Source organism: Equus quagga, chromosome 21, assembly GCF_021613505.1.
Source record: "Equus quagga isolate Etosha38 chromosome 21, UCLA_HA_Equagga_1.0, whole genome shotgun sequence".
NCBI classification, from domain to species: Eukaryota; Metazoa; Chordata; class Mammalia; order Perissodactyla; family Equidae; genus Equus; species Equus quagga.
Window position 1 is genome coordinate 40,814,532 of NC_060287.1, and position 13,022 is coordinate 40,827,553.

Here is a 13,022-nt window from a genome sequence, read left to right on the forward strand (position 1 = left end):
TTTATACCAAATGGCTTCCTCATATACTCCAATATATCCTATTGCTTGCCATTTTTATTTGTCAGCGAGTTAAGCATATTTCTTGGAAGAAGGTCAGGATGACAGCCGTGAAGCACAGTTCAAAGGTTACATTCCTTCTGCCTAGAGATGCACATAAATCTCACTTCCCTGATCCCTCCCAGCTCCATTTTAGAAGCCTTGACATGTGTACTCCTTTTTGTTACTGCTGTCCACAGCATATTCAAAATTTTATGGCTTTTTATGGCTGAATAATATTCCGTTGTATGTAGATACTACATTTTGTTTATCTGTTCATCTGTTGATGGACATCTGTTGATGGTTGTTTCTACCTTTTGACTATTGTGAATAATATTGCTATGAATATTAGTATACAAGTATCTGTTTCAGTCCATGCTTTCAGTTTTTTTGGGTATATATCTAGAAACAAAATTATTGGGTCATATGATAATTCTGTGTTTAAATTTTTGAGGAACTGCCAAACTGTTTTCCAGAGTGACTGTAGCATTTTACATTTCCAACAGTGTGCAAAGATTTCAGTTTCTCCACATCCTTGCTAACACTTGTTAGTTTCTGTTCTTTGGATAATAGACATCATAATGAGTGTAAGGTAGTATTTCCTGGTTTTGATTTGCATTTCCCTGATAGTTAATGATGTTGAACATCTTTTCATGGGCTTATTGGCCAGTTGCAAATCTTCTTTGGAGAAATATCTGTTCAAGTGCTTTGACAGTTTTTGAATTGGGTGGTTTTGTTGTTGAGTTGTTCTTCATTGTTACTTTTGAAAGTGTAGATGTGTATTTATACTGTTTTAGAGATGGTCTCACTATGTAGAGCTTTCAGAGTTGTACTAGTACTGCTACTTTCTTTCTCTGACTTTATCATTATTTTGTGGCGGTCTCAGCCTGTGAAGAACTGAGAGAGAGAAAGCTCATGGGCCTGAGGTTTGAGGGTGGGGGTCTAGGGTTTCATAGGCTCACTTGTTATTGGTGGATTTAAAACATAAAAGTGGGAATTTAAAGCATGGGAAGAGAAAAAACAAGTGATCCAAATGGTCAGTTCTTGAAATCAACCAAGATCTCTAAAACAAAGGAGCTTCAGTGCTGGAGGCCTCCTGGCTCTTTATCTGGTCATGAGACTGGCAATGTGTTTATCTGTGTTAACTCTCTTTGAAGTGGATGCCTCTGCAGTCAAAGCTTAAGTCAGGTACTTGCATTACAAAAAGGAAAAAAAAAGTGTCAGGGTTATCAACTTAAAAAGTAAATTTGCCTGTTATTCTATCTCAAAATGAGTTTGTTTGGGACTAGCCAAAAGAACTGCAATTTGGGGTGTGCATGTGGTGGGGAGCCATAGGAAAATCTGGAAAACAAAGAAGGGAGCTGCTTTTATAAAGAAAAAGCGGGAGAGGGATGGGCTGTTGGCCAGTTGCAAAGTCCATCGAGCGAAGTAGCAGTTCATGGCGGCCACAGCTTCTCATTGGCTGGGCTGCGGTGTTTCTCATTGGCTGAGCTGTGGCATTTCTCGTTGGCTGAGCTGTGGCATTTCTTGTTGGCTGAGCTGTGGCGTTTCTCATTGGCTGGGCTGCGGGGTTTCTCATTGGCTGAGCTGCGGGGTTTCTCATTGGCAGAACTGCGCTGTTTCTCAGTGGCTGGGCTGCAGAAGCTTCTTGTTGGCTGAGCTTCAGTGTTTCTGATTGGCTGGGCTGTTGTTAGGTGGGAGAGGTGTCTTCCTGAGAAGTAAAGTGGCTGTGCTTCCTGTGGGAGATGCAAGTGTCCCCACTTTCTCTTTGGTGTATTTGTGTGAAGGGTGTGAGAGCTCCCCCTGCAGGCCTTCCCCATCCAGCTTAGTTCCGGTTTCCCTTATTAATTTCCACAGGGTTTGTACTACAGTCGTCACACGAGGTCACTGGATTTGAACTTATTAGTAGACTGGCGGCAGAGTTTGCTTGTGACTGTGTGCTAGGCGCTGTGCTAAGCATATTCCAGAATTTTCTCATTTCCGTGTGTTCTCTCCCATTCGTTGTTCAGACCCTCGGTCTCTGAGGCCCAGGAGAGGTTCCATTAATTTGCTAAAACTCTGATGGCTACTGAGTGGCAGAGCCAGGCCCGACTGACTTTAAACACTGTGCGTGGGTGTGTTGGCTGCACTTTGGGAGGATGTAAAAGTTATTCTCAACCAGATGTTGGGCAGTGGAGGTCAGTGTCAGCAGTAGGTTGGGAGGTGTGTCCCCTCCTGTGCTGGGAGCCATGCCACAGGACAGCAGGACAGGGCGTGGGGCTGGGGCAGGAGGAAGGGCCTTTCAAAGCATTGATTAACCTTTTTCTTCAGTGCCAGGTGTTGCTGCTATGGTACAATATATATGTTCCTGAAAAACATCTCGTTCTGTAAGAAAATGCTAAATATAACACAGCTCTTGAGCAAAAGAGGGTTGAAGATACGCCATCCAAAACGTATGCAATTTTATAACTCAAGTATCAGCGCAAACGATAGAGATCCTAATAAAAGTATTAGCACAGTTAAGAAGAAAGCTTCAATTTCGAATTAAGAGAGAAATTGTAAAGCAGATAGAGCGATTAAAATGTGTGATAGCTTGCTGGAAGGGAGTGTGGGAGTTGAGGAGAGAGTGAAAGGCGTTGGAGTGGACACCTGGGGGCAGAGCGCCAGGAGACCCTGTGGGTGAGCAGCCTGGGGCAGCTACTGCTTTTGGGGCGTGCTTCCCACAGGTGTTCCTTGCTGCCCACATCACAAGCGAGCCGGGAGCACTCGCGTGCCTGTGTGTGGTGGCCAGGCTGTGTCCCCAGTTAGAGAAGAATAAATGATGCTTTAGGCAAACCAGACTCTTTGAAGAGTTGCTCTCATTGTGAACTAATCCTATGAGTGTCTTTAAAATGTGCTTACTCAGTTAAAACAATGCTGCGAAGTAAGGAATTGTGTCACCCACATCAGGTACCTAAAAAGACCACTCTTCTTGCTCTCAGAGCTCCTAAGCTCTCCCTGCCTGCCCTCTCCCATGCTTCCTTCCCCACCAGAGTAACTGCTCTCCTGGTTTTTATAGGGTTTCTACCTCTTGATGTATTCCTGAACAATGTGCGCTTTAGTTCAGCTGTTTTTGCCCTTCGTACAGGGAGACCTGTAATTGCCTGTCTCATGCCGTGTTGATTGTGACATCCGTTGATGATGTGTGGAGGTGTAATCAGTCATCTTTATTGCTGAGTAGTGTTCCATTGCATACCATCATTTATTCATCAGTGGACTTCGGCTTTTTTCTGGTTTTCTGCTGTTACGAATAAAGCTGCCACGAGTTTTTGTATCCATGTCTCTCATTACAAATGTGCAGGAACTTCTCGAGATTGTATACCTAGAAGTAGCATTGCTAGGGTGGAGGGTTCTGCACGTGTTCAGCTTGGTCAGGGAATGCCAGACTATTTTCTAAAGTGGTTGCACCAGTTTATGGTCCACCAAAAGTGAATGCAAGTTCCTGTTACTGCACATCCTTGCCTATGCCTAGAATGTTCCCACTTTTAACATTTTTAAAAATTATTTTATTGAGGTCAGATTAGCTTATAGCATTGTGTAATTTCAGGTGTACATTATTATATATCAGTTTCTGTATAGACTGCAGTTGTTCATCAGCAATAGTCCAGTTTTTATGTGTCACCATATGTGTGTGCCCCTTTTTGCCCTCTCCCCACTCCCTTCTCCTCTAGTAACCAGTAATCTGTTCTCCTTATCTACGTGTTTATTCCACATATGAGTGAAATCGTGTGGTGTTTGTCTTTCTCTGTCATATACCCTCAAGGTCCATCCATGTTGTTGCAAATCTCACAATTTTGTCTTTTTTATGCTGAGTAGTATTCCATTGTATATATACAACACATCTTCTTTATCCATTCATCAGTTGATGGGCACTTGGGTTCCTTCCACGTCTGGGCTGTTGTGAATAGTGCTGCAGTGAACATAGGGGTGCATAAGTCTCTGAATTGTTGATTTCAAGTTCTTTGGATAGATACCCAGTAGTGGGATAGCTGGATCATATGGTATTTCTCTTTTTAATTTTTTGAGAAATCTCCGTACGGTTTTCCATAGTGGCTGAAACAGTTTGCATTCCCACCAGCAGTGTATGAGGGTTCTCCTTTCTTCACATCCTCTGCAACACTTGTAATTTCTTGTCTTGTTAATTGTAGCTATTCTGACAGGTGTGAGATGATATCTCTGCATTGTAGTTTTGATTTGCATTTCCCTAAGAATTAGTGATGTTGAACATCTTTTCATGTGTTTATTGGCCATCTGTGTATCTTCTTTGGAAAAATGTCTGTTCATATCCCCTGCCCACTTTTTGATCAGGTTGTTTGTTTTTTGTTGTTGAGTTGTATGAGTACTTTATATATTTTGGAAATTAACCCGCTTGTCAGATAAATGATTTGCAATATTTTCTCCCAGTTGATGGTTTCCTTCACTATGCAGAAGCTCTTTAGTCTGATGTAGTCCCATTTGTTTATTTTTTCTTTTGTTTCCCTTGCCTGAGTAGACATGGTATTTGAAAAAATGCTGCTAAGGCTGATGTCAAAGAGTGTACTGCCTATATTTTCTTCTAGGAGTTTTATGGTTTCAGCTCTTACATTCAAGTCTTTAACCCATTTTGAGTTGATTTTTGTGTATGGTGTAAGATAATGGTTTACTTTCATTGTTTTGCATGTGACTGTCCAGTTTTCCCAGCACCATTTATTGAAGAGACTTTCCTTTCTCCATTGTATGTTCTTGGCTCCTTTGTTGGAAATTAGCTGTCCATAGATGTATGGTTTTATTTCTGGGCTTTCAATTTTGTTCCATCCGTTTGTCTGTTTTTGTGCCAGTACCATGCTGTTTTGATTACTATAGCTTTGTAGTATGTTTTAAGTCAGGGTTGTGATGCCTCCAGCTTTGTTCTTTTTTTTCGGGGTTGCTTTGGCTATTTGGAGTCTTTTGTTGTTCCTATAAATTTTAGGATTCTTTCTTCTGTCTCTGGAGAGAATGTCATTGGGATTCTGTTGGGATTACATTGAATCTGTAGATTGCTTTAGGTAGTATGGACATTTTAACTTCATTTATTATTCCAACCCATGAGCATGGAGTATCTTTGCATTTCTTTATTTTGTCTTCTATTTCTTTCAGTAATGTCTTATAGTTCTCAGTGTATAGGCCTACTTTTTAGTTTTTGCCAATTTTGTGGCCATGAAATGTTATCTCATGCTAGTCTTAATTTGCATTGCCTTGTTAGCTAATAAGATTGTGTATCTGTTAATATATTTATGGCCCATTTGTGTTTCCCCTTCTGTGAAATGCTTGTTTGTATCTTTTTCCACTTTTCTATTTTAAAATAGTAGGCTGTCCTTTTCTTACTGACTTAGGGAAGTTCTTTGTATATAGTGGATTTCTTTTAATATGTGTTTTTTCCCTTCTTTCTGTTAATCTTATGATGAACACAAGTTCTTGATTGATGAATTAACTCTGTTACCATTTTTCCTTTGAGAGTTTGTGCTGTCTCTGCCTTGCTTAAGAAATCCTTTCCTATTTCATACAAATATTCTCCAAGATTATTTTATAATTTAACTTCTAATCCACATGAGGTAGGGGAATTAATTTTTCCTGCAAGGACTGACCTAAGGTCAGTGTGTGGCGTCCGTCCCTGCTGCTCACACACATGGGTGGTCTTGGCCTCTCTTAGGCTCCTTTGGTCAGTGTGTCTGTCCCTGTGCAGATGCTGCCCAGCTCTGGTGGCAGTAGCACCTGGCTGGTGGACTCCAGCTCTCTTCCTCTTCAGAAGCTTCTTCGCTGTTGCTGGCCCTGTGCTTTTTCACGTGAGCACCAGGATCTGCCTGTTAATTCCTCCAAAGTCTCCTGCTGGGATTGGGGTTGAAATTGTGTTGAATCTGTACATTCCTTTAGGGAGAATTGACATCTTTATGTTATAGGGGCTTCCTGTCTACGATTCCAGAGTCTCTCTCTTTTTATTTGATTTTGTTAATTTCTCTCAGTGCACTGTATAATTTTCTCCATGGAGATTTTGCGTATCTTTTGTTAGATTTGTAGTTCCATATTTGAGAATAGGTACTTTAAAACTGATGGTCGTTCGTATAGAAAAGCAGCTAGCTTTTAGTGCGGTGCTTTGCACTTTTCGTTGTTAAGAATAGTGTTGCTGTAGGTATTTGTAGATGATTTTTTTTGGGTTAAGGAAGTGATAGGTTTTTACATGAATGGATGGTGAATTTGCTTTTTCTGCATTTATTTATATAAAATTATTTTTCTCATTTAATCTGTTAATGTGGTAAGTCACATTCATGATTTCCTAATATTAAACCAACATATCTGTGTGTTTAAGCTAGTTTGTACATAATTTTTCAGATATTGTTAGATTTTATTTTCTGATACTGTTTTTAAACCTTCTGAATCTGTTTTTCATTGTGACTTACTGTAATTTCCTTTCCTTTCATGGTGCAGTTTCATAAAATAAGCAAAGAGTGTCCTCCCCACCCTTTCTACTCTCTGGACAAGTTTGTGTAAGATTCGAATTATCTTTTCCAGGCCTGGCCCCCGTGGCCGCGTAGTTAAGTTTGTGCGCTCTGCTTTGGTGGCCCAGGGTTTCGCCAGTTCAGCTCCTGGGTGGGGACATGGCACGGCTCATCAGGCCATGCTGAGGCAGCGTCCCACGTGGCACAACCAGAGGCACTCACAACTAGATATACAACCATGTACTGGGGGGCTTTGGGGAGAAGAAGAAGAAGAAAACAAAAAGATAGGCAACAGATGTTAGCTCAGGGCCAATCTTTAAAAAAAAAAAAAAAGAATTATCTTTTCCTTAAATGTTTAGTAAAATCATTTAAGGGGAAAACTGTCCTCAACAGCTGAAAGACCAAATTGTAACCCTAAGTCACAAGATAGAGCTTAAAATTTTCTTTGTGGGAAGATGTATAGCTCTGTTTCTATTTTTTTCAGTCAGTTTTGTTGAGAAGTTTATTTGCACTTCTCTTTTTCTTGATCACTGTTGCTAGAGGTTTTATCTGTTAAATTTTTCCCCCAGTTTCCATGTCCGTTTGGCAGCAGGAGGGAGCAGGCCTGGCAGAGGGCAGGTCTGCTGTCCATAGACTCAGTGGAACCGGTCCTCACGGTGGCCTGTGCTGGCCACCCATCAGCCATGGGTGCGGCCACCGACTGGCCAACCTTGGGTGCCGGGCTCACTGCCACCAGGCCCGTGGGGGTCTGCCATCCCTTGCCTGCCGTGTACCGTCCACGCCCCGGCTCTGAGCCTTCTGTGTGCAGTTCCGTGGGCTCCAGCAGCTGGTGTGCGCCTTCAACTTGTGTTTTTTGTTCATTTTCTAGTCATGGTTTGTCGTCTTGAAGCTTGCAGTTCACTTTTTTATTTATTCCATTCTCTTTAGTTTTTCCAGCTACCTGTACATCTTAGTCTGATGTAGCCAGTTTATAGAATCCTTGTTTTTTCTAATTTCCCTCCAAGTGCAACATCGAAACTGTCTTTACAATTTGCTTTTGTTCCCGGCAGCAAATTGGTTTCAGAATTTCCCCCTTCTTTTTCCTCTGCCTGTGTTTTCTTGCATCATCCTAAGGCCGCCCTGCACTGGTCTTCCCTCACCCATTTTCTCCCGCCACAAACCTGCTCTTCCTGCTGCTAGATACAGAGACAGCCATGCCAGCTTGGAGCTGTCCCAGCCCAGCCTCTCCACCTGGACTGCACTTGAGCTCATTGCACATTGCCGCCCTGCCACCGCTGGCCATCCTCGAGGGAGGTGTCAGACTGGCGCTCTCCCCAGCAGCCCCACCGAATGTGTGTGTGGTCATGTTCTGTGGTGTCCCCTGTTCTCTTGTCTTTGTAGGGAGGACGCCCGTGTTCTCGTTAGTAAACTGACCAGTCCTGAGAAGTCACCACCATTGGTGACTTGCTCAGGGGAGGGGCTCTTGGATGAAGGGGCTCAGGTTGCTCAGTTGCTCTAAGACACACTTGTCACTTTTCTAAGTTACGAGATAAAACCCCCACGGCCCATGGCCACTGCTCAGGGAGCCCATGGTAGCTGTGGACACCCAAGGTGGCTGGTGCCACTCACCCACCCAGCCCACTGAGACACCATGGTCGTTGACTCTTTATTTTTATTTTTTTATTTTTTTGGCGAGGAAGAGTGTCACTGAGCTAACATCCTTGCCAATCTTCCTCTATTTTGTGTGTGGGATGCTGCCACAGCATGGCTTGATGAGCAGTGCTAGGTCTGCGCCCAGGATCTGAACCTGTGAACTCCAGGCCGCCAAGGCAGAGCACATGAACTAAACCACTTGGCCACAGGGCCAGTCCCAACTCTTTTTATTTTTAGAGAGAAATATTTAAGAGGGATCTTTCCTGGCTGGTAACTAACTTTTATCCTGAATGACCAGAAAAGGGATTTTGTTTTTAATTATTATTTGTGAGAATAATCTCTGGTGAATTTGCCCCTTCCTCCTGGTGGCTGGGGCTGGCTTGGATGTTCTGTTTTTGTAGGCAATAAATAATGGAGGAAAACCATGTTAATAATTTTCATCTTTAATCACCCCTTCATCTTTTGCCATTTTTTTTATTAAATGGAATGATAAAAGTTTTATAGAAATTTATTTATAACTAAATTGTTTTAACTAAAGCTTTAATCATTTTCCTCAACAGCTAAAAGACCAAATTGTAACCCTAAGTCATGAGATAGAGCAGCGCCGTTCTGACCTGGAGAAGCTACAGCAGAGGCGCGAGAGGGAGAACCAGGAAGGCGCAAATCTCATCTCCATGCTGAAGGCTGACGTCGACTTGTCACACAGTGAGAGGTCAGCGGTGCCCTGTCTGATGCTGGTGCTCAGTTGCCTTCTCCACGAGCTGGAGTGCATGCTGATAGCAGGCAGGATAGGGCCCTGTGCCATGTTATTCTTGTCATTTAAAAAGGTTCTAAACATGGAGAAAGTACTGAGTAATGTAACAGACACCAATGTACCTAATACCTTGCTTTGCCAAATCTTCACGTTTTGTCAAATTAGAAAACGATGCTATAATGCAGGCACAGTTTCCGATCTGCCTCTTTGTCTTGTTTGTTTGGGAGTCTGGGTTAAGAAAGTTTCCTACTGTGACGCCATTCAGATTTTTCCTATATGTTGTCTCAATTTTAGTTTTCTTTTCATGCAGGAATACAGTGCTCCTGGAATTGTTCAGTTGTTTGTTTGTTTATTTGCATCTGATATCAGATGGTCTCTCGTTTTTGTCTGCCTATCTGGGCAGTCAGCTCAGCACCACGCTTTGGAAAGTGTAACTTGTGGGGTGGGCCTTTCTGTTGCCCCTTTCTGCTGTGTCCCATCCGCTTGTCTCTGCCCAGTATCTTGTGGTCCTGGGGCTCAGTACTGAAGGTGGGCCCTCGCCAGTCCTGGCTGCCTCTGGCCCCTTGTCCTGATTGTGCGCCTTCGAGGGTGCAGAGAAACCATGCCAGGCAATCAGGCCTTGCTCAGTCCTGACCTCAACATGCAGAGAACAGCATCTTTCTCGCACTGGCACGGGGTCTCCGTTGAGCTTTCCTTTCATTCTCTTTGTGGTTTTCTAATTCTTTGTGAAGACCTTGGCTGCTTTTTCTAGCCCTTGTTGTAGCTGCCTTGTGGCTTGATGCCGACCCCTCAGGTGCCCTGAGTCACTGTGGTGAGTGGAGGGTGGAGTGTGACAGGCTTGGTGGTCACCAGCTCTGCGTGCTGGAGGGACATGGCAGAGAGAAAGTGGCCCTCAGGTATTTGGGGTATGTGCCCAGCTGGCCGAGCAGGAGCCTCAGACTCTCTGCCACCCACAAGTATTTGGCGTTTTTGAGCATCATCACGGGGATCAGGGGTCAGCACAGCTTGGATGGGGCGCGAGGAGGAGGTGGGGGCAGGCTTTGAGGGTGCTTTCTGGCGTTTTCTTTCAGAGCAGAGCTGGCCTGCCCTCCCTGACCCACTGTCTCTGCAGTTGTCCTTATGCCTTCCCCGGTATGCCCCCGCCGCAGGGTCCTTGTGTGTGCTGTGCCCGCCCTTCTTGTCCTCTTGACCTCGGTGGCCACCTGCAGGGCCTGGGCAGCAGCGGGAGCTGTCCGAGGCTCCCACACTGTTGCTTGCTCAGTGCAGTCTGCCCACTGCCCCCACCCCCCACCTCACCTCATAGCTTCCTCAGCCCATTCTCACTGCCTGCCTCTCTCACCTGGAATGCCAGCTTGCGAGGGGCGGCTCTTGGCGTGTTATGTTTCCCTGTGTTGGGAGCAGTGCCTGTGCCGGGACCGTGGGAGGGATGTGAGTGTATGAATAGACAGGGTGGACAAGCCTGTTTCCTGCCTACTTTGGCCCTGACATCTAGCGGGTGTGGGAGATCGCATTGGCCTATCTGGCTTGCCCAGTAGCTATAGCACTTTGCCCATAGCTCCATCCTGGGCGGGGTCACTGTGGCCCGGACAGATGAGCCCCAGCCAGAAGGGATGGTCTAGAAGGATGCAGCTCGCTGACGGGGTGCAGGGTGGCTTCTGGTACTATGAGGAACAAAATACTCCAGACTCTGTGGTTCGTGTGGCCCCAGAGAGAGGCACGGGAGAGCCACTCTTTCCCATGTGTGTGGGCTATCGGTCAGGTGTGACTCCTGATTTTTGAACAGATACTTTGTAAAAGGGCAGAGCCCTGAGGGCCACGTTGGCCCCAGCTCTGCTCCTGAGGGCCAGAGAGCCTGTGACGTGGGACCTGTTGGGGTCTGCACATCCTCTGTCCAGGGTGAGAGGGTTCCAGATGAAGCCAGTGTGCCCTGGCTTGGGCTTTGCCCCCTACCGATTGGCTAGATGCCACCTCCAGGAGAAGCGTGCCTAAGTTAACAACAGTACAGCATCTTTTAAAAGTCCAGAGCAGCAGCAAAGATCTGCTCACATTGGCAGAGCTGCCTCGCGGCCGTGCTGCTGTGGTCTGAGTCACAGGGCCAGGGTCACAGCTGATGGCTGCTGCCCGCCCTGTGCTTCCTGTCTCAGGATTGCTCTCCGGGACGCCCTGAGGAGGCTCCTGGGTTTGTTTGGAGAGACGCTGAAGGCTGCTGTCGCCCTGAAGAGCCGGATCGGTGAACGCGTGGGGCTCTGTCTGGAAGACCAGAGCCCCTTGGATGCACAGCCAGGGGCCCAGGTCCCATCTGCAGGTGAGTACCAGCCCGGGGTACTGAGGGCCTCCTGGGGCCACTGTGCTGGGAACGCCACCCTCCCCCTTCCCTGCCACAGTGGCGCTTAGAGACAGCTGAGCACGGGGCCCGTGAACCTGCCTCTCGGTTAAGATGGATGTCATCCCCAGAGATGCAGGCGTGCATGTCCTTTGATGCTGCTGGTCGGGGTCCGCTTGCCTGCCATGCAGCAGTGTGTGTAGGCTTCTGTATTTGCTCACATTGTAGCGCCGGCACTTGATGAGACGTGGCCTGGGCCTGATGTGGCCCTGCCAGAGCTGGATGGAACTTTCCCTGAGTGCGCTGAGATGTCTTCAGTGGCTGAAATTAGCAGCCACGTCTGTGAAAGCTTTTTTATGAGCCCAGAAAGTACACTGGAATGTGAGCAGCCAGTCAGGAGGATCTACCGGAGCCTTGGCCTGGCGGTGGATGGCCTCCTGGAGATGGCCCTGGACTCCAGCAGGCAGGTGAGACACGGCCCGGCTCGGCCACATCCGTGCTGCCTGCTACCCGTTCTGTGGCCCTGTTGGCTCCTGCTGCTGATCTCTTCTTCAGAGAAGGACGGGGGGGTTGAGTAAGTGGACAGGCTGAGTCCACTGACGACATAAGCTGGATGGGTGATGATGCCCAGCTCCCAGCGCTCTGCGGCCCTTCACTTGCTTTTCCTGATTCTCATCCAAACCCTGTAGGGTGAGAGGGATTTCTTTACTCTCTGGGCAGGTCGGGCCTCTCTCTCCATTCTCTCCTCCGCTGGGCAAGAAACTCTTGATTCTGGGGTGCTCATTCACCTCCCTTGTGTCATTTTATCTTTTGTCACTACCAATGATATTCTTTTACATGTCCCTCCTTAAGAAGGAGTCTTTTCTGAGGAAGGAGGTTTGCTGTGAATGAAGATAAAACCTCAGTGTCCTTAATTTAGACCATGTATAACCATCCCTTTTCTTCAGCTCTATTTACTTCATGCACTATTTTAATTCCATACTGAATATATTTCTATTTGGAGATCATCATTGAAAAAGGGCATTATTTTTGTTAATCCTTTTAGACCATTTTAGTCAATTAGGAAAGACATTAAATAGGAATACGTGGGAAGCAATAAAGATCCTTTTTTCCAAAGTCTGCCCAGTTAAAAAATGAGCCTTTTTATGCAAAGCATTGCTGTTTAGGTCTCAGAATAGTAGGTGGTTTCCTCCTGGTGAAGGTGCATAGAGCAACAGTATTGAAACCTGGTTTCTCTTTCTGCTTCCTCCCGGCTGCTGTTTTCTTCCCTTTGCGCCCTCCCTTCTTTTCTCAAAAAGTAGACAGATTTGGGCAGCGTCTGATGAGTAATCAGGTGTTTTTGATTGTCCCTCCAGTGTCATAAAAGGGAAACAGACATCACATGTGAGCCTCTTGTGGGTGGACACCGTGTCTGCAGGTCTAGCCCAGCCTGTGGCCCTGGAGACATGTCTGAGCGAGTGCGCTGGTCTGTCCTGGGCCCATGTGTGCTCTCAGCGTGTCCCGTTCCTTAGAAGTCCTGCTCCACGGAGTGTGTTCTTCACAGCGGCTGGCTGGTCCCACAGCCAGGAGGAACGCAGGGCCTGTGGGAGGGAAAGCAAGGCAGGTTTTGGGGGAGGGGGACGAGCAAAGCAGAGTCCCGTGGGAGGTGAGGAGTAGGCACAGGGCAGCAGCAGGGGTGTGAGGGGCCCTGATCAGGTTAGAGTCATCCATGGGGCAGCGAGAAGGGGTGGGAAGTGGCCAGGTGGTTGGAACAGGTGTCCGGAGAGGTTAGAGGGTGGGGGAGGTGGCCCAGGGTGGGGCATGAGGA

General features: G+C 46.3%; 1 protein-coding gene across 12 annotated transcripts in view; it reads left to right on the top strand.

Moving 5' to 3' along the window:
- Positions 1 to 13,022, top strand: part of PCNT (pericentrin) — a 140,618-nt gene that overhangs the window by 64,035 nt on the left and 63,561 nt on the right. For all 12 annotated transcript variants that reach the window (XM_046648032.1, XM_046648028.1, XM_046648021.1 and 9 more), the window contains 3 exons: positions 8,699 to 8,850; positions 11,037 to 11,197; positions 11,444 to 11,682. In XM_046648032.1, the coding sequence (XP_046503988.1) occupies positions 8,699 to 8,850; positions 11,037 to 11,197; positions 11,444 to 11,682 (552 nt within the window). The remainder of the gene's footprint in view (positions 1 to 8,698; positions 8,851 to 11,036; positions 11,198 to 11,443; positions 11,683 to 13,022) is intronic.